A 24,187-nucleotide genomic window follows, 5' to 3' on the forward strand; every position below is an offset into this window, starting at 1 on the left:
CACTTAAGGTAAGGGATGAGTTAGGGGCCCCCTCACACCGAACCTTTTTGGCCCTCTCAGTTTTACCCGGGTACCCCGAGTGCATATGAGAGAAAGGGTAGAATAGGAAGAGATGGGAATTTTGGAGGTGATAAAGGAGTTATTAAGATTTCTTGGATGTCAACGATATTAATATGGAAACCGAGGGTTTGTGAAAGAATGCTTAATATGCCTAACAATTAATTACGATATATGACGGGGTTGTGACTAGTGAAATTATGAAATTCCTTATATTGTGTAAGTATAGTATTCTGTCTAGTGATATGCGGTTGTGTGATCCCTGAACCATGTTTATATGTAGGTTGTAGTGAGAATAGTAGTGCATGTTTATAAGGGGATGATTATTATGATTTGGGGCATATAGCCTAATTTAGATAGGTACTCTTAATCAGTAAGATTTACTTATTCCCTTTAATAGTATAGAATGCCTCAACCAAGGAGGGGACCAGTAGTTGACATCACGCAAGAGGAGCTAGATCTGTTGCTAGCCGAGAATGCGGCCCTAAAGGCCAAGCGTATGGATTCAGCTAAGATGAGCACGTTTATTGCAAGGCACAACCCTACCCAATTCACTGGGGATGGGGAGCCTCACTTGCTGGGAGAATGGTGCCGGGAGTTCAGTAATTTGTTCGAGCTTATAGCTTGTCCGGGGGAATTACAAGTCGATCAAGCTGCTCATTATCTCCGGGGTATGGCTGGAGATTGGTGGTCTGCAAACAAAATGTCTATTCGTGAGTCTGCAGCAGAGCATGGGAGTGAGTATGTAGAGTGGGATGTGTTCCAGAGGATCTTACATAATATCTTCCTTCCGCATTTCGAAAGGACAAGCCGAGAGAGGAATTTGACATCTTCAAAATGGCAGAGGATATGACAGTGGAAGAATATTATAAGCAATTTACCCAGTTAGCTAAACATGCAGGAGAAATGGGCTTCGATGAAGCAATGTTAGCTATGAAGTTCGAGAGGGGACTGACAATTGGCATCAAGAAAAGACTCATATCCGCTCCGCCTACCACAGTCCGTAACATCTACCTGAGGGCTGGCGCGGCGGAGAGGCTTGCTGAGATGATTAAGGATGAGAAGAAGACAAAGGCCGAAAAGAGGAAAGCCGAAAGTGAGAACGCCGGGTCGAAGAAGCAGAACTCCAACAGGTACAGTGGGTACTTCACCAACAATGCTTCGGGAAGTAACCGCAATCAGGGTGGCTACAAGAGTGGTAGAACGGGGTCCGGTACCGTTGGGTTAGTTTGCTATGGTTGTGGAAAGATAGGGCACAAGCAGGCAGTATGCCGATCGTCTGGTGGGAATCAGTCCAGAGGGTACCACACATCTACCTCTGGATATAGTGGTTCGCGCATGCATGCATCTGGAGGTAGTGGATACCGTGCTCCCATGTCAGGCTACGGAGGAGGTATGAGGTCTGGGGCTAGCAGTAATTACCAGCGGAGCTACAACAATTACTGTACGAACCGTGCTCGGCAGAGTCGATGACAAGAGAGTGGAAATAATCAAAAGGCCGGAATCAAGAGAACCAAAGAGGGTCGGGGGGCTACTACCACCCGAGTGGAGCTAAGTCCAGTGGCAAACTTTATGCCATGGGGAAGCAGGCAGCTAAAGATGATGCTCATGTGGTGACTGGTACATTTCTTGTGAACTCGAACCCTACCTTTGTGCTTTTTGATTCCGGAGCTACCCACTCCTTTGTGTCTAGAGAACATGCTAGGACGTTGAATCTTGAAATTTTTGAGTTGATTATGGATTCTGTGACTATACCTTCTGGAGAGTCTGTGCCCTGTAGTAGAGTCTATAGGAGTGTGCCAATTAAGATCGGGGAGGTTGTCTTTCATTGTGACCTGATTGAGTTTCCCTTGGGGGGATTTGAGGTGATTCTGGGAATGGATTGGTTGGGGAAGTATAGAGCTTTTATCGACTGTCACCAGAAGAAGATTTCCTTAAGGGGACCTAAGGGAGTGAGGGTGTCTTACAAGGGATACTTGGTAAAACCTAAAGTCAAATTTATTTCTGTTAACACCCTTAAGTCTAGTCTGAGGAAGGGGGACCAATTAATCTTGTGTCAGATGTGGGATTGTGAGGCAAGAACCCCTAGGGCTAGTGAGATACCTGTTGTACGAGAATTCGAGGAAGTATTTCGAGATGATATCCCTGGATTACCACCAAAGAGAGAAGTGGAATTTGCCATTGATCTAAAGCCGGGAGCAGGACCGATATCTAAATCACCGTATCGGATGGGACCGAGAGAGATGGATGAGTTGAAGAAACAGTTGGATGAGTTGGCAGAAAAAGGATTCATCCGACCTAGTGTGTCACCATGGGGAGCACCGGTGTTATTTGTAAAGAAGAAAGATGGGAGTCTGAGGCTTTGTGTTGACTATCGAGAGTTGAACAATGTAACCATCAAGAACCGATATCCGTTGCCTAGAATTGATGATCCGTTCGACCGCTTAAGCGGAGCCGGAGTTTTCTCAAGATTGATTTAAGATCGGGGTATCACCAACTGTTGATAAAGGATGAAGACATTCCCAAGACCGCTTTCAGAACAAGGTATGGCCACTATGAATTTGTGGTAATGCCATTCGGGCTGACTAATGCACCAGCAGTTTTCATGGACCTGATGAATCGGGTATTCAGTCCATACCTGGATAAATTCGTGGTCGTGTTTATTGACGACATCTTGGTATATTCCAAGAATGAGGAGGAGCACGAAGATCACCTGAGGAGAGTATTGAAAGTACTAGAGGAAAAAGAATTAAATGCAAAATTGAGCAAGTGTGAGTTTTGGCTGAAGAAAGTTGCCTTTCTAGGGCACGTGATTTCTAAAGAAGGGGTGTCTGTCGATCCAAGCAAGATTGAGGCAGTGACTAAGTGGCAGAGTCCTAAGAATGTGAGCGAGATTCGAAGCTTCCTGGGTTTGGCGGGTTACTACAGAAGATTTGTCAAGGACTTCTCGAAGATAGCAAAGCCCTTGACATCGTTGATGAGGAAAGAGAATCGTTTTGTCTGGGATGAGAGTTGTGAGAAGGCATTCTTAACCCTTAAGGAACGCCTGACAACGGCTCCTATCCTGGCCTTACCAGATGGGAGTGAGAATTTCGAGGTTTATACTGATGCTTCCAAGCATGGCCTGGGGTGTGTATTGATGCAAAATGGGAGAGTGATCGCTTATGCTTCACGACAGTTGAAGACCTACGAGGAGAATTACCCTACCCATGACTTGGAGTTGGGAGCAGTGGTCTTCGCACTTAAATTGTGGCGTCATTATCTCTACGGTGCCACTTTTAAAGTGTTTTCGGATCATAAGAGCTTGAAGTACATTTACACCCAGCGGGAGTTGAACATGAGGCAGAGGAGGTGGATAGAGTTGATTGGAGATTATGACATGCAAATTATCTATCACGAGGGCAAGGCGAATGTGGTAGCGGATGCACTAAGTAGGAAGTCCATCCATGCTTTGTGTAGTGCCAGATCGAGAGTAAGATTGTATAATGAGCTGAGAGAGATGGGGATTTTCATGATCCGGAAGGGAGAGACCCTTGGGGATTTGACTGTGGAGCCAGAGTTGTATGGAGAGATTCGAGAGTTGCAGAAAGACGATGTTAAAATCCAGAAGTGGCGTGAGATGATTGAGAGCGCTGATGGAGGGGTCAAATCCAAATTCAGCATTCATTCTGATGGTAATTTGAGGTTCAATGGGAGGTGGTGCATCCCTGACAATGAAGGATTAAAGAAGAAGATTCTAACCGAGGCTCATGCCACGCCATATTCCGTTCACCCAGGGGGTGACAAGTTGTACAAAGATCTTAAGAAAACTTTCTGGTGGCCAAATATGAAGAAGGAAGTTGCTGAGTTTGTGTCTCGATGTTTGACATGCCAGAGAGTGAAAGGGGAGCATAAGAGGCCACAGGGCAAGGTTCAACCTCTAGAGGTGCCAGAGTGGAAGTGGGAAAGTATATCTATGGATTTCATTGTGGGGTTGCCACGAACTCGAGAGGCAACAATATGATCCGGTGATTGTTGACAGTTTGACTAAGTCTGCTCACTTTATTCCTATGAAAGATACCTGGAGTAAGGCTGAGTTGGCTAAGTTATATGTTCAGAATGTGCTCAAATTGCATGGTGTGCCTAAGGACATTGTTTCAGATCGAGATTCGAGATTCATATCTAGGTTTTGGCAGGAACTGCAATCTGCATTGGGTACTCAGCTGAAGATGAGTACAGCTTTTCATCCAGCTACCGACGGTCAGACTGAGAGAACTATTCAGACCTTGGAAGATATGTTGAGAGCTTGTGTGCTGGAGTTTGGGGGATCTTGGGAGGATCGACTGGGGTTGATAGAGTTTTCGTATAACAACAGCTATCATGCTAGCATTGGGATGGCCCCTTTTGAGGCCTTGTATGGGAGGAAGTGTAGGAGTCCTGTGTGTTGGGATGATCGAGCTGATACGGTGGTGTTGGGACCAGAGATGATCCAAGAGATGGTGGAACAGTTCGGGTTATCCTGAGAAGATGAGAGCTGCCCAAGATAGGCAGAAGAGCTATGCTGATCTCAAGAGAAGTGATATTTCTTTCGAGGCTGGAGAGAAAGTTTTGCTGAAAGTATCACCGATGAGAGGGGTGATGAGATTTGGGAAACGGGGAAAGCTGAGTCAGAAATTCATTGGACCATATGAGATATTGGACAGAGTGGGAGAAGTGGCATATCGACTAGCTTTACCTCCATCTCTAGCTAAGGTCCACAATGTATTCCATGTCTCACAATTGAGGAAGTATGTGAGTGATCCTTCGCATATACTGAACCATGATGTTATTGAAGTAGACGAACAGTTATCCTATGTGGAGATGCCAAAAGAGATCCTAGACAGGAAAGTAAGAAAAACTAGGAAGGGAGAAACAGCTTTAGTGAAAGTTTTATGGACTAATCACAATGTCGAGGAAGCTACGTGGGAAACTGAAATGTCTATGAAAGAGAAGTACCCGCACTTGTTCATCTAAGGTGAGTTACGAGGACGTAACATTTTTTTTTAGGGGGGTAGAATGTAACATTTCGAAGTTTTTGCGTGTAGCTTTATAAAGTACAACCAATTAAGGAACAAGTAAAAGAAGTTGAGTAAACCCTTTAAGCGGTTACGTTGGGTGAACTTCGGGACGAAGTTCATTTTAAGGGGGGAAGACTGTAATACCCTGACTTTTTATAAATTATTATAAGCCGGCCGTGTTACGTCGCTAAATAATATAATATTATAATATAATAAATAACAAACTATAATCACAAGACGTTAAATTTAATCATGAAAGTAGGTACATATTTATGTTACTCAGTGTCGGGATAATACGGAAGTATTCTCGTAAGTTTACGTTCACATAAGATAATTAAATATAGGATTGCGGGTATTGGTTAAACGCAAATAAGAAACCAATCGGACCCAAAATAATTAAGGGGACCGTGTCTTTGGGAGTGTAAAGCATGCTTTGATTATTTTTATTAAACCTAGACTACCCATACTCCAACCCCACGCCTACACCAACAACAATGCAACCCATACTCATTTGTTTACGTCAACCCCCACACAAACCATACCCCTTTGTCCTTCTTCTTCCTTATTAAAACCGACAACATACCCCTTTCCCTCTGCATTTTTACACACCTCTACTGTACAAGTGAAAGAGAGAGAGAGGGTAGTCGTGGACGGTGCAGCAGGGACGAGCAAGAGCCTATTGTCGACGACCTAGGGTAGCCGTGGTGGCCGTAGTGGCGGCAACAAGGTAAGGAAACAACCACCCTCCTCTGTTTTAGTATTAATGTCGGGTTTTGTTTGATTATGTCGTGTCTTATATTGTCGCTTTTGGTAGTTTTTGATAGAGTATAAGGGTAGTATGGTGAGGGACGGTTGTCATGGTGGTTGTTGGGGTTGTGATGAGCGGTGGTAGTGGCCGTGGAAGGCGGCAGCGACAGGGGTAGTGTAAACAAGTCTATAATTAGTTTCAGACGAGTTTTATTGGGTCAGTCTTGGGGTGGTGCCACCATTGACTCGGGGGAGGTCGATGTGGTGGCGCCACGTTCTATGTGTAGGGTAGTTGTCGGAGTTGTTGTCAGTGGTGGTTGTAGGGGGAGTCGTGGGTAGGAGTGGTGGATGCACCGTGTCTTTTCGAACCTGGTTTGCGTGTTTGTGGGGATTGGGTGGTGAACCAGGCCAAGTTATGGCCGTGGCTCGGCTTGCCGGCGGGAGTCGACCCACTTCTGGGTGTCGGGGGTGGAGCAGGTGGATGTGGGTGCAGGCGTGTGGTGGCTGGCGGTGGCTGAAGGGCACGGGTTTGGTTGATGACGCGGGTCGAGGGGTGTGTGTGTGTCGTGTATTGAATTCGAGTCGAGTTCTTCGCGGGCTACAGATTGTTGTGTCGGTTTCTTGATTGAATATCATTATTACTATTGTTATTATTATTATTAGTATTATTATTATTATGATAGTATTGTTAGTGTGTTACCATTAGTATTATTAATATTGTTATTATATGCTTAATTAATTAATCTAGTTCCGAGTTACTAGCGAATTAAAGACGGGGTTTTCATAGTTAATTAATATAATCCGTTAATTCGTCGTATTCTTAATTAATTAATATAATTCCCGTGTCGTTAAATAATTGAGTTAAGTTAATTCTCGAGTTAATTAATATAATTAAAGTCGGGATTGTTCGAGTTGTTCAAGTGTTGATTCGTTTCACCATATAATTCATTTAAACCTTTATTATCGTTTTGGTTTGAGTTCCGAGTTATTTAAAATAAAATAATAATTAATAATAAGTAATTAATTAAAGACGGGTTTTGAGTCGGGGTCGTTAAAAGAGAAAAGTTTCTACTTTGGGCAAGGCTACTATTTCGGGAAGTTTCTATTTTAGGAAACTTTCCACTTTTAGGAAGTCACTATATTTGGTATCATTGCTATTTTAGAATGGGGGATAATTGACGGAATAATAATTAATAAATATTATATGTTTAGGTGACGGTTTTCGCGTGGAGTATTTTTAGCAGCTGTTGGATTGTCATTCTGCAATTTGAGGTAGGGGAATAGACTGGGTTTATATTCCACTTAAATACTGAATCGAATTCGTGAACTGTCTTGAGAATTGCAGGTGGTATTGTTTATTATATTAATTTTTATTATGTTATGCATATCCTATCATGTGGTGATATAAGACAGTGTGGAGATTATTCAGGGTCTGTGATATGAAACAGAGATTATTCAGGGTCTGTGATATGAAGCGGAAATTGTTCAGGGTCTGTGATATGGAACGGAGACTATTCAGGGTCTGTGATACGGTATAAAGATTATTCAGGGTCTGTGATATGGAACGGAGACTATTCAGGGTCTGTGATACGGTATAAAGATTATTCAGGGTCTGTGATATGGAACGGAGACTATTCAGGGTCTGTGATACGGTATAGAGATTATTCAGGGTCTGTGATATGGAGAAGTGGAGGATGTGACGAATTGGAAATAGAGTTATGAATTCTGTTGTCGTACTTATTCTATTTTCCTACTCAACTTCATAGTTGACCCCGTGTATTCGTGTACGCCTGTGATGAACCAAATTATTGGGGAGCAGATTGACAGGTACTTGAGACCATGGAAGCTGGATGGGAAGAGAGGGCTTGGATCCGGACCAGACTAGAGTCTAGATCACTTTTGTAGTTTCATTTCATGTTTTCAGACATTCACTTTATTTTCCGAGGCAAACTTTACTTATGTTGTAATGACATTACATTTGTTTAATAAAGTACTGCGCTTCTTTCCCTTTGTTATCTACTACCTCGGGAAACCGAGATGGTAACACCCTTAATTATTTGGGGAGTCCTAATATAGGCCCTTAAATAAATGGGGGTGTTACAAAAGGAGATGCAACTTGAGAAGACGGCTGATGGAAAACAGCATACATCTCCTTCAAGTCAGTTCCCTGTTTTCAGTAAGGTACGCATGACGTGTTTAATTAGTTAAATATATATGAATTCTATTAAATTTTGGGATATAATAATGTATGTGTATATTCTTCAGGCCGTAAACAAGAGGCCAGTTATTCTTGCTGACCCTAAAACCGAAAAGCCACATGTGCGTGTTGGTCGGGGTCTCGTAGAAATGCACATCAAATCTGCAGCAGAAAAATCGTAGTTCATGGCGAAAAACTTTTGCCGAATCATAGAAAAGTAGAGATAACTACAGTCTTTCCAGGCCATGAAGACTTTCAACCGCCTGTCCCCGATTCGTGACAACATTACCATTCTCGGAGATGCGGTTGGAAGTTTCATCCAATGGCTCGAAACTCACATCTACTTGGCTCGGCCGTCTCCGCCTCGGCAAAGAAATGAAAGCGATTGGGGATAGAAGAAATACCTTTATATATATGTTACATTTTTAATTGTTGAATGTTTTTATATGTTAAATTTATATGTTATTTTTTTTTGTAGGGAACAAAAAAACCGGCTTTGGCGGATAAGCCTAAGTCCACAGACATGCCAACTACCTCGTCGAGACAACAACTTGATGAGGTATTTAATTAACTTCTCCATTTTTATGAAAACCTCCCTTTAATTTTTTTTTTTTTTCTGTATTTCTAAAAAGCATGGAAATTTTTTGTATGTAGGGAACAGAAAAGCCGGCTAAGGCGGATAAGCCTAAGTCCCCGGACATTCCAACTACCTCGTCCAGACAACAATCTGATGAGGTATTTAATTAACTTCTCCATTTTTTAAAAAACCTCGCTCCCTTTATTTATATTTTGTCTGTATTTATAAAAAGCATGGTAATTTTGTGTAAGGGACAAAAAGACCGATAAGCCTAAGTCCCAAATATCATACTGCTACTACTACCTCATCATTGAAAGAGCAGGTTGACGAGGTATTTAATTAAGTACGCTTTTATTTTTATTACTCCAACTAGGATATGTTACCTTTGGATTTTTTATTATTTTAATTATCTACATGTGTAGGCTGGTGGTAGTAGCACAAAATCAAAGAATCATTATTTCCCCGACCTCAGAGGCGTCGTTACGGGGGGTGCAGTGGGTGCGCTTGCATCCCCCTGGTTTCAGAAAAAAAATGTGTTACGATTGATAAAGAAACAACTATAGATCAGAAATCTATCATGGTTCAATGGTTAAAAACTTGGGAGTTTATACAGCAGGTCTCGTGTTCGAAACTTTTCATAGGCATTTTTTTTGATAGGCAATTTTTTTTTATCAAAAAGATTGATCTACCCTAGGCTAGTACCGAGTAGTCGAAGAGTTGCAAACTTGCAACAAATGACAGTTCAAGATTATTTTATGGAGTATTTTTTTAAACAATAACTCTTGTGTGACGTCTCACTGTGTTAAGACGGTGAGACGGTCCCATTATATACAAAGACAACTCATTTATTAACTCTAAATGAACAATTTTTTATAAAAAAATGGACCGTCTCATTACAGATTGAGACCGTCTTATTCTAAAATTTGTGTTCTTTAAATTGGTCTGTTTTGGTATCTTTCCATAGTTATGTTTTTTATCATCCACTTTATATGATATAGGGAGTATAGTTTGTTTGAATTAATACAACATTTTCTCTTGAAAGAGGCTAATACTTCGAAAATTTGACAGCTTACCGTATTAAAAAGACGCCTAACATTGTAATATTCCATTAATATTTCAATTTTTTAGAAGCATATAAATTTGCACCCCCTGTAAGCAAATCCTAGATACGCCACTGCCCGACCTGAAAGAAGTTAGGAGTTTAAACTCCACACAATATACTGGGAAGGATTACATGCAAAAAGTAAGAACGGCGACGATGAGGAAACTGCATGAGGAGGCTTGCCGTCGCATAGCAACCGGGCAATTGATAATTATTCCGCTCGAGGAGGATATTCTAGGGGTTGAGCGCGAAGCACTTATGTCATGGGATATGCTAGCCATTTGGGCTGGCCTAGACCAGATTGATGTCCAACACCTATTTGTTTGAATGAAGTAAGTTTCTTAATAAATAATTTCATATTCTAATATTCTGACTACTAGATAGTGTTTTAAATAAAGGAATTAATACCGTAATAATGTAGGATATTGAAATTGAGAGTGATCCCCGAGAAGAAGATTCCAGTTGATCAATACGGATTCCTGTGCCCCTATGTTTTATCTTTATTTATTACGGAATTCTCGTTCAAGATCGGGTAGATTATATTGCTCAAAGAATTGGCGACAACCAAGAAGCTGGTTTTTGCCGCTTATAATGAAAAAGGGTAATAAACAAATTAATATTACGTTTCCCCCTACAATTGCATTTTCATAACTAATATATGTACTTGTTAATAATGATGATGTCTCTTGATGTAGGACTCATTGGGTGCTAGCAGCCATCATGCCGACAAAGAAGAAAGTTTTCTGGTTGGACTCTTTACATAATCAACCAAGCGAGACTTTTAAGCGCTTGATTAATAAGTAAGTTTATAATACTGATTTATTTATAATAACATTAAGTTTCAATTTTTATTTATAGCAAAAAGCTCATTTTTGCCCCTAAAAAAATGAGTGTCTGCCTCCTTTTAATTTTTTTTTTTTAAAATAAGGGCCTTTGAGAGGAGAAGAGCTAACGAGCAGGATCAACCCACGAAAGATTCTGATGATGGCCCTAATTTTATTACGATAACAGGGGTACGTGCTCAAATACAATACATTAAGTGCAAAAATCTGTGTTTAATACTAATACAATACCTAAAGTTCAAGATTCTGATGTGAGCCTTCTCTCGTCTGTTTGTTTTTATGTAATAATAGGCCCCTCGCCAGCCAGATAGCATACAATGTGGATACTACGTTTGTCGGTTCATGTTGGAGATTATTAGGCGAAGATTTATCCTTATTCCAGAAAAGGTTAGTAATTTAATAATGTGTTTATTACTTTTTTTTAAATTAGAACTAATGTTGTCTTTCTTGCTGCTATATATACCATGATGTTGCTATGCAGTAATTGATGTTGTTACAATAATGTTTTGTCTTTGTTTTTTCCGCAGTATGTAATCAACCCGTCACCAGAGATTCAAGACTCAAGTGTAGATATAGACGAGGTAAGGGACATGTTGGGCAAATACGTCTTAGAAAATAGAAATGCATGATACTCAGAGTTTAGATCAGCTTATTAGTAAATTTTTTGTTGAAAGGGAATGATTAGTTTATGTAAATTCAACTCCTTGTAAGTATATATATATATATATGATGCTGCTATTGTTGTGGTTGAATTGCATCTATTGAGTTCTGATGAACCCAGTTGTGATTTATGCTGGTGCTGGTATATGGTGCTGCTGATATATGCAGGTTTTTGAATGACATGAAACAAATTTAATTTTTCAAAACATTAGGAGTTCGTAATAAAAACGGTTACTAAAAAAAACCGTTGTGAAGACCTTTCACAACGGTTAATAAAAAAAACACCGTTGTGAATACCTTTCACTTATACCGCGCATAATATTCAACAACAGGTTTTAAACGAAGAACCGTTGTTAAAAGTCTTTACAATTTTGGAGGGAAAGTTACAACAACGGGTTTTAAACCAAGAACCGTTGTTACTAACAATTTCAACAACGGGTATGTAGCATAAACCCGTTGTTAAAAGACTTCACAATTTTGGAGGGAAAGTTACAACAACGGTTATACATATGACAACCGTTGTTTTATTATTCCCTCCAAATTTTTGAAACACTTTCCACAACGGCGTACACCCAACAACAACGGCTTTTAACCGTGGTGAATACTTTCGACAACGGTTTCATTAAATAACCAAACCGTTGTAAATACCTTCTACAACGACCGTTTTAACAATGTCCGTTTTTTGTTTTTACAACGGTTTTTACCCGTTGTTATAGCCTGTATCTGTAGTAGTGACTTCTCCAATATATGTGAGGAGTATTATATTGAAGTGTTACCGTTGGTTTGGATAAGAGAGAGTATTAATTAATTAATTAATTAATTAATTAAACCCCCTTCTAACAACCTAGATCCCCTTACACCCTAGATCAGAGATTTAGCTACTCATACTAACAAATCTAACAACAATAAAATTGAAGGCAATCATAAATGAAAACATGTGAAAGATGAACAATAAAGCAATAATGGAATTGAGTACTTGAATTAATAAACTAGAGTAAGATTAACAATACCGTAAGGAGAGAGTGTAGATCTGAAACAATATGTAAAATAAAATTAGATCTAAAGTTTTCTAAGAGTTTTTAGAGTAGAAAGGCGTAACAAGGTAAAATAAGACGTAGAAATCCAAAAGGGCACGAATTGAGTATTTATATAAAACATAAACCGACTTTAGGAAATTGCGCGGAAAGTCATCAGAACGAGGTATACTCGATCGAGTATAGGGCACTCGATCGAGTACGCACCCATTCGATCGAGTGTCCTCTCTTTTCAACTCTTTTTTTTCGTGTAGTCTTCTCACTTTTCTTCATTTATTCTTCTAGATTTCCGTGCCATGCTCTGTGTATTCTTTCATGCCATCTCCTCGGTGCTCCATTTCATTCTTTTGCTTTCATCATTCCTGCATTAAACACCAAATAACGGAAGTATCGACATTCTAATGTAAATGGTATATAAATAATGCAATTTAGCACGAAAATCGTACCAAAAGTAGGAGAGGCATATTAATTATTGTATATAAATGTTACTCATCTAGCTTAAGACGTGCTTAAGACGGATCAAGTAGCATACCATTTGTGTATATAAGACAAATATATCGCTTTTCCCTATGCATCCTCCATATACACAAATAACAATTCGTCTCATTATAGACGGATACTATCCGTCTAAAGCTGTAGACGGATAGTGATCATCTCACAAAATGCAAATGGGAGGGCACAAATAATATGTAATTAATTTGTTTTAAGTTTAAAACGGATAATGTCGTATTAAAAGACACTTGTTAACTGTGGCTGTGCATTCATATTTTCATCACAAATTTTCATTGAAGACGGCCACTATCCGTCACAAGCTGAAGACTGATAGTGGCATGAAAGGGCAAGTGAGGAATTTTGTGAGAGGGCCACTATCAGTCTTCAGCTTGTGACGAATAATGTCCGTCTTCAATCAGACGGACTATATTTTCATACCCAAAACAAAAATGATGATAAGCAAAAATACTTGGAAGTGGTTAGTAGGTAGTTTAGGATGATGATTAGATTAACAAAGTGCCCCATTATTCATAGTTGGACGGTGCATTTTGGTTTTGTCATTTCGTGTATTTTAATTATTATGTGACCTACCTTTGTCAAAAAAAAAAATTATTATGTGACCTAAATAATTGGTTATCCATGGTCCAAATAAGCGGATGGAAATTCCTTGGCGGCTGTTTACTCGAGTCTTATGGCTGACTCCAAACCGTCATCACACAGTCATTCATTATCTCATCTCATGTGTATTTAATTCGTGTTTTGGCTACGAGACCACAAAAGCCACAATCTATAATTTGGGTATATGCGGTTGATAATATGGATATTCTTATTCTTAGAAATAGGTAAATAACTGGTCAGCAAGCTACTAAATAACTTATAGTTTTACAATACATTTACCAAATTTAAGATGGTGATACTATGTATTTATCAAATACAACATCACATAACATAGTTGTTAAAGTCACGGTAATAATGTAATATGCATGACTTTATTCAAACCTTGGTAAAATGGATAATATACTTATGCTTATTATGAGAATAAGTATATTAAATAGTCACTCTGACCACAATCAATAAATAGAGTTATGAAAAACACAAATAACTACGGAAAAGTGATTTTTTTAGTGAAAAAACGCTTTTCTCGAATTTAATACATCTATAAAATATTATTAAAAGGCATCCTAAAAAATGTCAACTAGACAAAACCACGTAGGATGTGGAAAAGCCACATAGACATTCACATTGTCACCTTGGTTAAGATTTAAGAATGACACATGCTTACCCAACCATTCTCCACGCAGACATCTATACTATATAGTTAAAAGGTTACTTATACATTTAATTTTATTCCACACGTCATTCTTAGATTGGTTAATATTAATTAATTTTAATTTATATTGCTTACTTGATTAATGACAATTGACAACATAACATTAACTTATAAAATTAACATTTTAATTGAATGTTTTGTAATAAAACATGTTATAAAACATGTTAATGAATTGATTAAAGTTTTTCATAGTTTTTTTTTAAAAATTTATTTTCATATGATGAAATATTGGTTGATATTTTTTTTGGTAAAATATTAAACTTAACTTTCCTAAAATTGTACCACTTAAAATTTACATCTACATCTATTTATTTAAGATCGTTATACAAACCATTTTAATTAAAAATAAAATAATTGTGAAGTTTATAATATTCTTAAAATTAAAGGTATGACATTTTATTTCAACCACTATTTAAGATCAATAATAATAATAGTAATTTTCATTAACATTTTTTCCTATTTGTTTTATCTCTTGAGCTCATCACTAATGAATTATCTTATTTAATAATACTCATAACTCAAAAATAAATGAAAAGACAAATTAAAATATGAGAATCAATAGTTTATAATGGCTATTAAACCTACAACAGTTTCCATTCATTAATCCTCCATTTAATAACTATTACTCATGAACTTCCAAATTACAAACTATATTTCATGGTAGAATTAAAAAATTCCCAAAAAAAAAGATATAACTTACCAAAATTCACATCAAAATTTCTTAATTTACAATTAAAATTCCCATTTTACAATTAAAAAAAATGTTAGTGAATCGATTAACATTTTTCATAGTAATATAGCTCATAAAAGTTATACATTTATTTATTTATTTAAAATTACACAAACTTGAAAAGAAAAACGAATGAGTAGCTTAATAGTATTCTTAAACTTTAACGTAAAATTATGCATTTTATATTCAACCATTATTTAAGTTCAACCCACGATAATTTTCACATAAGTTCAATGATTTTCTTAAAGGCATCGTCGAATTTTCTTACAAGTCTCTTCTAATTCTCTACCCTAGCCCAACCGTTACTCCATTTAACTCTCATACTAATTTTGCAATAATTCCTACCACCATAAAGATTATATAAAGCAACCCATTATATACAACCCTTTGAATGCTTTTATTTTTTTCTTAATTAATATTTTTGTTTCATTTAAAGTTTGTGAACACTAATTTTAGTGTAGATCATTTAACTTCAATTAGCATTATTTAGTCTCTCCTATTTAAGATCGTCTCATTTGTTTTCCTCCAAAACAATCATTTGAGGTGGTAAAAATTTGCAGTATTTTCTTTAACTTGAATTTGGAATGACGAATTACTAATTTGTGTATTGTTTTTTTGTTGTACTTTTGTTTTGTAGACGGTACGAAAGGAAAACCTTGTGGTGAAGTCGTATGGTTAGCGGCTAACTCTTGATGCCATGCACACCCCACAGATAATTCACTTTTTATAGAACTAACAACTTCAATATTTCAATTTGGTTTTAAAGTTTTCTAATTCGTACATAATCAAATTCTAAAATTGATGAATTTTTATTAGATGATGATCAAAATTAAAGAATAGGAATATGTATCAATGATGAAATAAATTCCGATTTCATTTGATATTCACAAAAAAAATCAACTATCTAAATTTTTAATTTTCCTAGAGATAACCCGTGATTTTCACGGGTAACAAAACTAGTTATTATTTAAAACCAGGGTGAGCATCAATTTAAGATCAAATTGAACCATAGATCGAGAGACTAGTTATCCTTGTGCATTAACCCATGTCAAAATTACAGCCGCAAAAATGACTCAACCTAATAAGCTTGGCCCGAGAGCTGAAAATGAGCCCAAAAACAAAAGTGCGAATGATAGATTTAAAGTGACCAACAACATGACAGAGATGATGAGATAGGTTGGTCCTACCCTATAAAATCAATCTATTTTTCTTAACTTATCAAAAAGAAAAAAAAAAATGATTGAGTGCCCAGACAAATAATTACTCCCAAATCCCTAGGAGGAATTGCGAGTCGTCCCTGTTCGATTCCCTGATGAACACTTGGGGCTGACGCCCGAGAGGGAATAATCCCATGAAAAACTCACACGTGATGCGCGCCAAGCAAGCGGTGGGGTCAGATCCAGGAGGATCCAACCTCCTCGTCATCAAAAAAAAAAAAAAAAAAAAAATAATTACTCCGTATTAACTAGAAGATAATCTAACAATTATTAAGTCGAAAATAACCCGATCCAAATCATGAATTTGACAAGTGTATACAAAATCAATTCTGGAAAATTACCGGGCAATGATTGACACAATTTGTACAACAACAAATCAAGTGGCGTGAAACTCGTCTTGCTTTGTGTCGCACAAAATCTCTCATAATCTGGAATTGACGAACACAAGATCTATTTCCCTACCTGATCTTCAGCTCATTCCTCATAAAAAAACCCTCTTCATTTCCATTTTTATTACTATTATTATTTTCTATACGTTAACCCAATTTAATTTCTTGATTATTTTCCTTCTTTACTCACCTTTCCTTGAACTATAAATTACTTTACTACATTATCAATTAATTAATTAATTACATATTTTACATTACTTTATACTCAATTTTTTACCAATTTTTTTGATAAAAGATTAAAACTTTCAGCTTTTTTGTGCTGAATTGAGGGTTTTGATCAATTGGGTACTAATTATTTCACCGGAAAATCATGTCTCCGGCGGAAATTACGGCGGAAATGCCGGATTCAATGGTGGGTACTTGTACGATGTCGTGTTTTGATGAACTTAGGAGCGTTAAATGGCGTATTAATCTTGGTGTTCTTCCTTCTTCGGTTAATTCCACCATTGATGACCTTCGTCGCGTTACGGCGAATTCTCGCAGGAGGTAATTACTTGCGAATTAGCTGATTTTTGATTGTAAAGGTTTGGTCTTGGTTGTTAATTTGGTGGGATTTATATTTGTTTGAAAAATGGCGTTTGAAATTAATTGAGCTTGGTAATTGTACTAATTTAGTTGGTAAAGTTTACATTAATGCTGTTTGTGATTAGCTTGGTAGAATGGTAGTTAGTTGATGACATCTTGTTTAGCTGCTATTGATGGTAAAGCTTTGATTTTGCTGGAGATTTCGGTGAGATGGGTCGGTTTGATTGAAGGTGTTTGTTTCGGTGTGATATTTGGATGATTAACTCGGCGAGTTGGTGGGTTTATTTGAAGTACAATTTTTGTTTGCCTAACTGTTTGATTTTATGTAGTGATTAATGAGTAGTTAGTTTAGTTATGTCCTTGCTAAATTGCAATTAATTTGAAGGTATGATAGGTAGTATGGAGTAGCTTCTAGTTCGATGGTGAATTATCGAAAATCATTAGCTTGTGGTCTGATATGTGGTATGATGGTATCGGAATGACATTGACAGCAGATGGAAAGTTCTTATCTTAGCCATTTGTTAATTTATGTTTGGAATGACATTTAACTCATGAGGAGGTTATAAATCGATAGCAGATGGAAAGTTCTTATTCGGAATGACATTTAACTTATGAGGAGGTTATAAATCGATAGCAGATGGAAAGTTCTTATCTTAGCCATTTGTTAATTTATGTTCGTCTTGTTCTATGTCAAGTGATAATGTTAGAAATGCTGAAAGAGTAGTTATTAGTAGAACATGAGCATTAATGATGAAGATAGTTTACTCCATGAAGTCGTTGGTGACTTCATGGAGTAAACTATGTTTCTTATGTTTTTGACTAGCTCACCTAAATTCCATAAAAACAGATTGTAGTAATGTTTTAGAGTGTGACTTCTTACTGACGATAATTTCTTTGATTGATACACGTTAAAAAAATCCGGTTTACTAAACTGAACACTGGTGTTACACAGATATGCTACTTTACGGAGGCGCCTCCTGACTGATCCACACATCACCAAATTTGGCAAGGATTCTCCAGATCTAGTTACAGATAACCCCTTATCCCAAAATCCAGGTAAGCTTGAGTAGTTAGCTTGATTGTAGTAACACCACATAAATAGTTGCGAGTCTCTAGATTTGATTAAATCTTTGATGAATGCATCTATACAGCCTAAAAGGCTTCCTTTTAAAGAGGCATTAATCTTACTCATGTACTCCTGTCCCTTAGTAGAACCTTCCGAATGAATAGATCATTACTCGTTAAGTGCAAACTAAGTATTTAAGTGCTATGTTCGATTTCAAAATATGATTGTTAAAATTAAAATACAAAATACTATATCAGCCCTTCTCCTCTTCCAATTAGCGTGTTTACTTTATGTAGTTATTACTTTGTAGCTTTCCATTAGAACCAAAGCTAAGGACAAATAGGCACTCGACCCTGTAAGAGTCTGCTTGAGCCATATCCACATTTTCTCACCGTAGATGTGTCACACTTTTGCAATAACTGGTTACCATGTTCTAAATAATGTAAAATCCTTGAGACAGAAAATATCAGCTAGGCTATGGTGTGATTTTTGTACTCCTACCGAAGTTGGGATTGAAATCATTTGGATGATAATACACTCAATTTTAGGAGCTTGAGGAAATGATGAATTTTTGTTTTTTACAAAATGGATAATTGATCAATCTAATCATTGGTCCTTTTTGCTTAATTGAGACTCGGTGCCTCGGTGGAACTCAGTGTTGCTTTGTTTGATTATAAAACTTATTAACCTTATACGGAGTAATTAAATGACGAATAGAAAAAGATTTGTGTTAGTCTTCCATGTTAAACCATCTCGTACAAAACCCACTCCTGTTTGATTAGTTAGACTAGCCTTGTCTGAAGAATCTGGCGTAGCCGCTTTTTCAGTTTCTTGCTAAATCATGATAGGAATGAATTAGAGGTACCACTAGGGACAAATGTCCTGTTTGCTTGAAGCCTTGAACCCCAACACCTGCGTCTCTAATGATGTATACTACCTTGTTCACTGGTCCGTTACAAGTGAATCAATTAAGGATTTCAGAGAGTTATAAATCAAGCCCTTTGATTGTGAAAATGACTGGCCCATTTCTTTTGATGAGTGTTTCTGGAGCTGAAGGAATTGAAAAGTTCTATGGTGCCAAGGAGGATTGTTAAACTTAAACTATGAAAAGTTGACATAATTAGGGTAAAGGGACTTGAAGGACACAAAGAGAGAGTGGTGAGGAGATTTTTCTTTAAGAAGCTCTATATGTTTAGAAGTTACATCCGAGGGCTTTTTTTTTTGGCGTAATTGTCATGGGGTTAAAGAGGAAAATTGACAAGGAAAGTAGGAGATAGTGGTGGCGGTGTATAAATGAAGGAGATGGAGATATGCTAACCACTAGCATACTTGATGAGGCAATATTTATCCACCTCCCCTTAGGGTAATTTATGACTCTCAATTTGGAGTTAAAATTTCCGCGCTATCCCTGCACCCTCCCTTCACCACTCCATACATTCACCACCGCTATTTACTTCCCGTTCTCGTGTCCTTTTAGATGTGATAGTTTATTTCTTGATTTCAAAGTGTGCTAGCCAGTAACTGCAATATTTGCCTGTAACTCTGCAAGTCTTTAACCATATATTTTTGCGCAGATAGCACCTGGGGCCGTTTTTTCCGAAATGCAGAACTGGAGAAAATGGTTGACACAGATTTATCTCGTTTATACCCCGAACATGGTAGTTACTTCCACACACCAGGATGCCAAGGCTTCCTGCGTCGTATTTTGTTGTTGTGGTGCCTTCAGCATCAAGAATGTGGTTACAGACAAGGTAGGTTACTGCTTCTACTGAAAAAAGGCTCTTTCCTTTGGGTTATTATTCATCTGGTTGAAGATTGTTTAGTTGATAAAACTTAGTAAACTATGTTCCTCATAGAATGAATGATTACCTCTATCTCATTTTTATCATTACCTCTATCTCATTTTTATCGTCCCCATTTAACTCTAGTGGTCAAAGTAAATCAACTTTGACTAGACTAATATCTCAAAATATGTGTAGATAAGCAATATAAAATCTTCTTATGCCGATTTATCAAAAAAGAATACTTTCATAGTATCATTTTAAAAATGTGGTAGCTAGTGTATAGCGGAGAAAATATTTGTCAAAACTGACATTTTTTTGCCATCAAAGTCAAATGGACACAAAATAAATGGATAAGCGAGTAGTATCAAGCAATGTTGAAATAACTAAACTAATTTGGTTGGATTCAGTTTGGTGTGATGAATATTGAAAGCTTCCTTTATCCGTGTAAGTAAAACCATTCTTAATTCTTTTTCATTACAGGGATGCATGAACTCTTGGCTCCTCTGATATATGTACTTCATGCGGACATTCAGCGTCTTAGTGAAATTCGTAAACTTCATGAAGATCACTTTGTTGATAAATTTGATGATGATTTACTGAATGAAAGTCTCGGTTATAATTTCAATATATCTTCAAAATTTCTCGAAGATAATAATGGTTTTCAAGAGAAGTCGAAAGAACATTCGATTAGTACAGTTCTCGACGCCAATCTACAGAATATTGTTTCACTTAGTGATCCTTATGGGGCAGATGGCGAGCTTGGTATTGTTCTATCGGAGAAGTTTATGGAACATGACGCGTACTCCATGTTTGATGCTTTAATGAATGGATCAGGTGGCGCTGTGGCTATGGCTGAATTTTTCTCCCACTCACCACCAAGTGCTACACAAACTGGTTTACCACCTGTTATTGAAGCTTCTTTGTCACTTTACAACCTTCTCTCCATTGTCGACCCTTCATTATACAGCCATCTTATTGAACTAGGTGTTGAACCCCAGTATTTTGCTCTGCGTTGGTTGCGAGTCCTTTTTGGCCGAGAGTTTTCTCTTGAAGATTTGTTGGTAATCTGGGATGAGATATTTTCATTTGATAATAGTAAATCCATTGCTCTTGAACATGATTCCGCGGTCTCAAATTCCCCCAGGGGAGCATTCATTTCTGCCATGGCTGTTTCCATGATGTTGAACGTGAGATCTTCTCTACTTGCCGCTGAACTTGCTACTTCATGCCTTCAGAGACTACTCAATTTTCCGGAACATGTAAATTTGGACAAACTTCTAGGCAAGGCAAAATCGTTGATGCCTCTGGCATTAGATGCTAATGTTTCTTCTCATTCTGCTCCCTTCAGCAGGCATCACAATCATGTCCAGGAAATGGGAGTCAAAGGACATACTCATCGCCTTTCATTTGATTCAACTTGTCTGAAGACACCCGTGAATGTCGTACCTGAGACGTATTGGGAAGAGAAATGGAGACTTACCCAAAAGGAAGAAGAAACAAAAAAAGGAAAGTTTATCCAAAGTGCATCAACTCAGAAAAGGGGTTGGACCGAGAAAATTAAATCGAAATTATCTCGAACAGAATCTGAACCTTCCCCAGCTAAAAGAGAGAGTCAGGATCGAGGGAAAAAGTCTTCCTCCGTCAGAAGAAGCTTGCTTGATGATTTGTCCCGACATCTTCAAGAAGAGAAAGATATTGAAGAAGATCGAAATAGAAAGTTATCTTTTCTTGAAGATCCTCTTCGTGGTAGTCCTGATCTGAAATCACCAGAGCACTCTCCCATGTTTTCTGAGCCAACAAGCCCTCTGGAAATCAATTCCGAGAGCAGCATTGTGTCAAATATATCCAATGATATGAATGACGGTGGGACCCAGAACTCTTCATTTCAGTCTACCACAGAGGAGTCACCACTTCCAATTTCAGATGCCATTGATTCAAATGCTTGTGGAGTGTCTTGTTCTGATGATAGTCCAAGTGACCTGTCAGTAGTTGGTCAAAAGGACCGCAAGTCACTATCTGGTAAGTTTCAGTGGTTATGGAAGTTTGTGCGGAATAACTCAGGTGAGGGAACTTCAGGTAGAAAAATAGAGGTTGAGGATGGAAAATGTGATGATTTTGCAACGGTTCAAAGAAATAAGGCAGAAACTTCTGTTAGTGAGAACGGGAATTCTGATGATTTTGCGAGGGTTCAAAATAAGGCAGAAACTTCTACTAGTGATAACGGTGATGAAAAATCTGATGATTTTGCAACTCTTCAAGAAAACAAGGCAGAAACTTCTTTCACGGTTGAGGATGAAAAATCTGATGATTCTGCAACCGTAGATAGAAATAAGTCAAAAACTTCAATTAGTGAGGATGGAAAATCTAATAATTTTGCAAGCCTTCAAAGAAATGAGTCAGAAAATTTTACGAGCGAGAAAAACTTCGACTATGGCAATTTGAAAACAGATGGCTGTGATCAGAGTTTGGTATTTGCTTTGAGGAACTTGGGACAGTCTATGCTGGAAAATATTCAGGTATTGCCAATCACATGACTTGCAGTTTAACCTCTTTTCAGACTTGATCTGTTTTTGACCTTCTGTCCTCATATCATTCGAGTTGGTCAATACAATTTACGATAAGAGCAGTTGTTAGTCAAGTGTTGTCTCCCTCTCGACTTATTGATAGGCAAATGTAAGTGGGGAAAGCGAGTGCAAGACCCACTCTCCACCACACAAAACATTTTCTTTCGACCACCTCGTTTTTCAATTTAAGCGATTTATAAATAATAAATATATGCAATAATTTAGTTAAATAGAACTGACTTAAGTAGTTTATGGTCAATTGCCACATCCCTTTCTCTTTTGCATTAGTTACAGTTCTTAAGCTCTGTAGAACAGATAAATGAGAAGTTCTGTGAGGTTGATTACTTGTAGGAGACGGGTTAATGTTTTGGTTACTAGAACTGTAGAACACTATAAGACATTAGTTACACTCTTCACTTGTCGTAATCGAGGACTATTATAAAGCTCTTATTTTCAGGCTGAGCATTTGCCAATTTGCTGTATAATAAAACTGGACTTATATATGAGCAAATTGTCTTTTTCATTGCAGGTAGTTGAATCAGCATTCGGATCAGAAAGAAGTCAAGCTGGGTCACGAGAGCACATCTCTAAGCATAATCTTGTCGAGAAAGGGCAAGTGACAGTGATGACTGCCCTCAATGAGCTCCGTAAAATTAGCAATCTCTTACAGGAGGTGTGACCCTAAGGCCTCTAATGTATCTCTACCATCCACTGTAGATAGCATCCGTTTTTGTATCACACATCCTTACATTAAATAAAGACTAGTCTTTGTTTAATTTTGTTGTAAATTGAGTCAAGAGGGCTGTCTGTGATATTTGCGGGAACCATTCAATGATTTTACTAGCTAAACTAGCTTGCATTTGCTATCGGCAGAGTAATGTACTTATGTAATAAGCCGACTTGTGAATGTCAAATGTCATAGTTGATCGCGGAACCTGTCATGCCTTTATAGAGCAGTTAGTCACTCTTATTCTTCATTTTACTTTGAACTACATGTTTGTGTTTGTCTACCAAACATTGTAGGGGATAGTTTACCTTTTTTTTTAGTCACTCGTATTCTTCACACTCAATTTATGTCTTGTAAGAGCAAGTTCAATGGTTTGCCTTAAGGACTTGCTTGCAATTTTAAGAAATTGCAAGCCAGTGGCTAGATCATTGGACAACTTCATGTAGGATAGCTTAAACCAAACAACTAGCTTCATTAAGCTAGTAGCTTAAGAGCATCTACATACTAGCTTACCTTTGCCACATCATTTTTTTGAGTTAAAACAACTTCAAGCTACAATTTACTCTAATGGTGAAACCAATTATCACTAGCTTGATAAGACCCACCTAACATACTCTCTCATTTATTTATTCAATTATTAATTTCTAAATTAAAAGCAGTGGGATAAATGAAGTGGGAATTTAGTGTGCAGAGCATATCTACTTCGAGGACAACCCAATAATCGACAACAATTCTACTTGTGCCAACTCAACTCAAACTGTTCGAAATGATTAGTTGTTTATCTAGTGGTTGGCTCGCAATCGAGTTGGCTTAATAATAATCTGAATAAGATCAGTAATTGTTACTTAACCTTAAAATAAAATAGAACGTATTTAATATTAGATAAAAGAGAAATTATTGAAGTGGACTTGAAACCAATGAGGTATGATGATGAGATGATCCATGATGAAACTATACAACTCAACTAAAACTTGATGATGAGTCAATTCCACATAATGTTACCAATTTCACAAAACCTAGAAACTGAAATAGATTCATCTTAGCTCGATCC

At 37.5% G+C, this 24,187-nt stretch overlaps 2 protein-coding genes across 2 annotated transcripts; both read left to right on the forward strand.

Annotated features, from left to right (window-relative positions):
• The first annotated feature begins 4,563 nt into the window (after window positions 1-4,563).
• On the forward strand, window positions 4,564-5,049 carry LOC141595699 (uncharacterized). Its single transcript, XM_074415664.1, has one exon. It carries the CDS (start codon window positions 4,564-4,566, stop codon window positions 5,047-5,049), a length of 486 nt encoding a protein of 161 aa, XP_074271765.1.
• Window positions 5,050-16,293: 11,244 nt separating this feature from the next.
• LOC141597243 (uncharacterized) lies at window positions 16,294-23,343 on the forward strand. Its single transcript, XM_074417621.1, has 5 exons — window positions 16,294-16,956; window positions 17,948-18,051; window positions 19,636-19,812; window positions 20,326-22,361; window positions 22,939-23,343. The coding sequence occupies exons 1-5, from the start codon at window positions 16,781-16,783 to the stop codon at window positions 23,086-23,088; spliced, it is 2,643 nt and encodes an 880-aa protein (XP_074273722.1). The 5' UTR covers window positions 16,294-16,780; the 3' UTR covers window positions 23,089-23,343.
• The last annotated feature ends 844 nt before the right edge of the window (window positions 23,344-24,187 follow it).

The sequence above is a fragment of the Silene latifolia genome, chromosome 8 (assembly GCF_048544455.1).
Source record: "Silene latifolia isolate original U9 population chromosome 8, ASM4854445v1, whole genome shotgun sequence".
NCBI lineage: Eukaryota > Viridiplantae > Streptophyta > Magnoliopsida > Caryophyllales > Caryophyllaceae > Silene > Silene latifolia.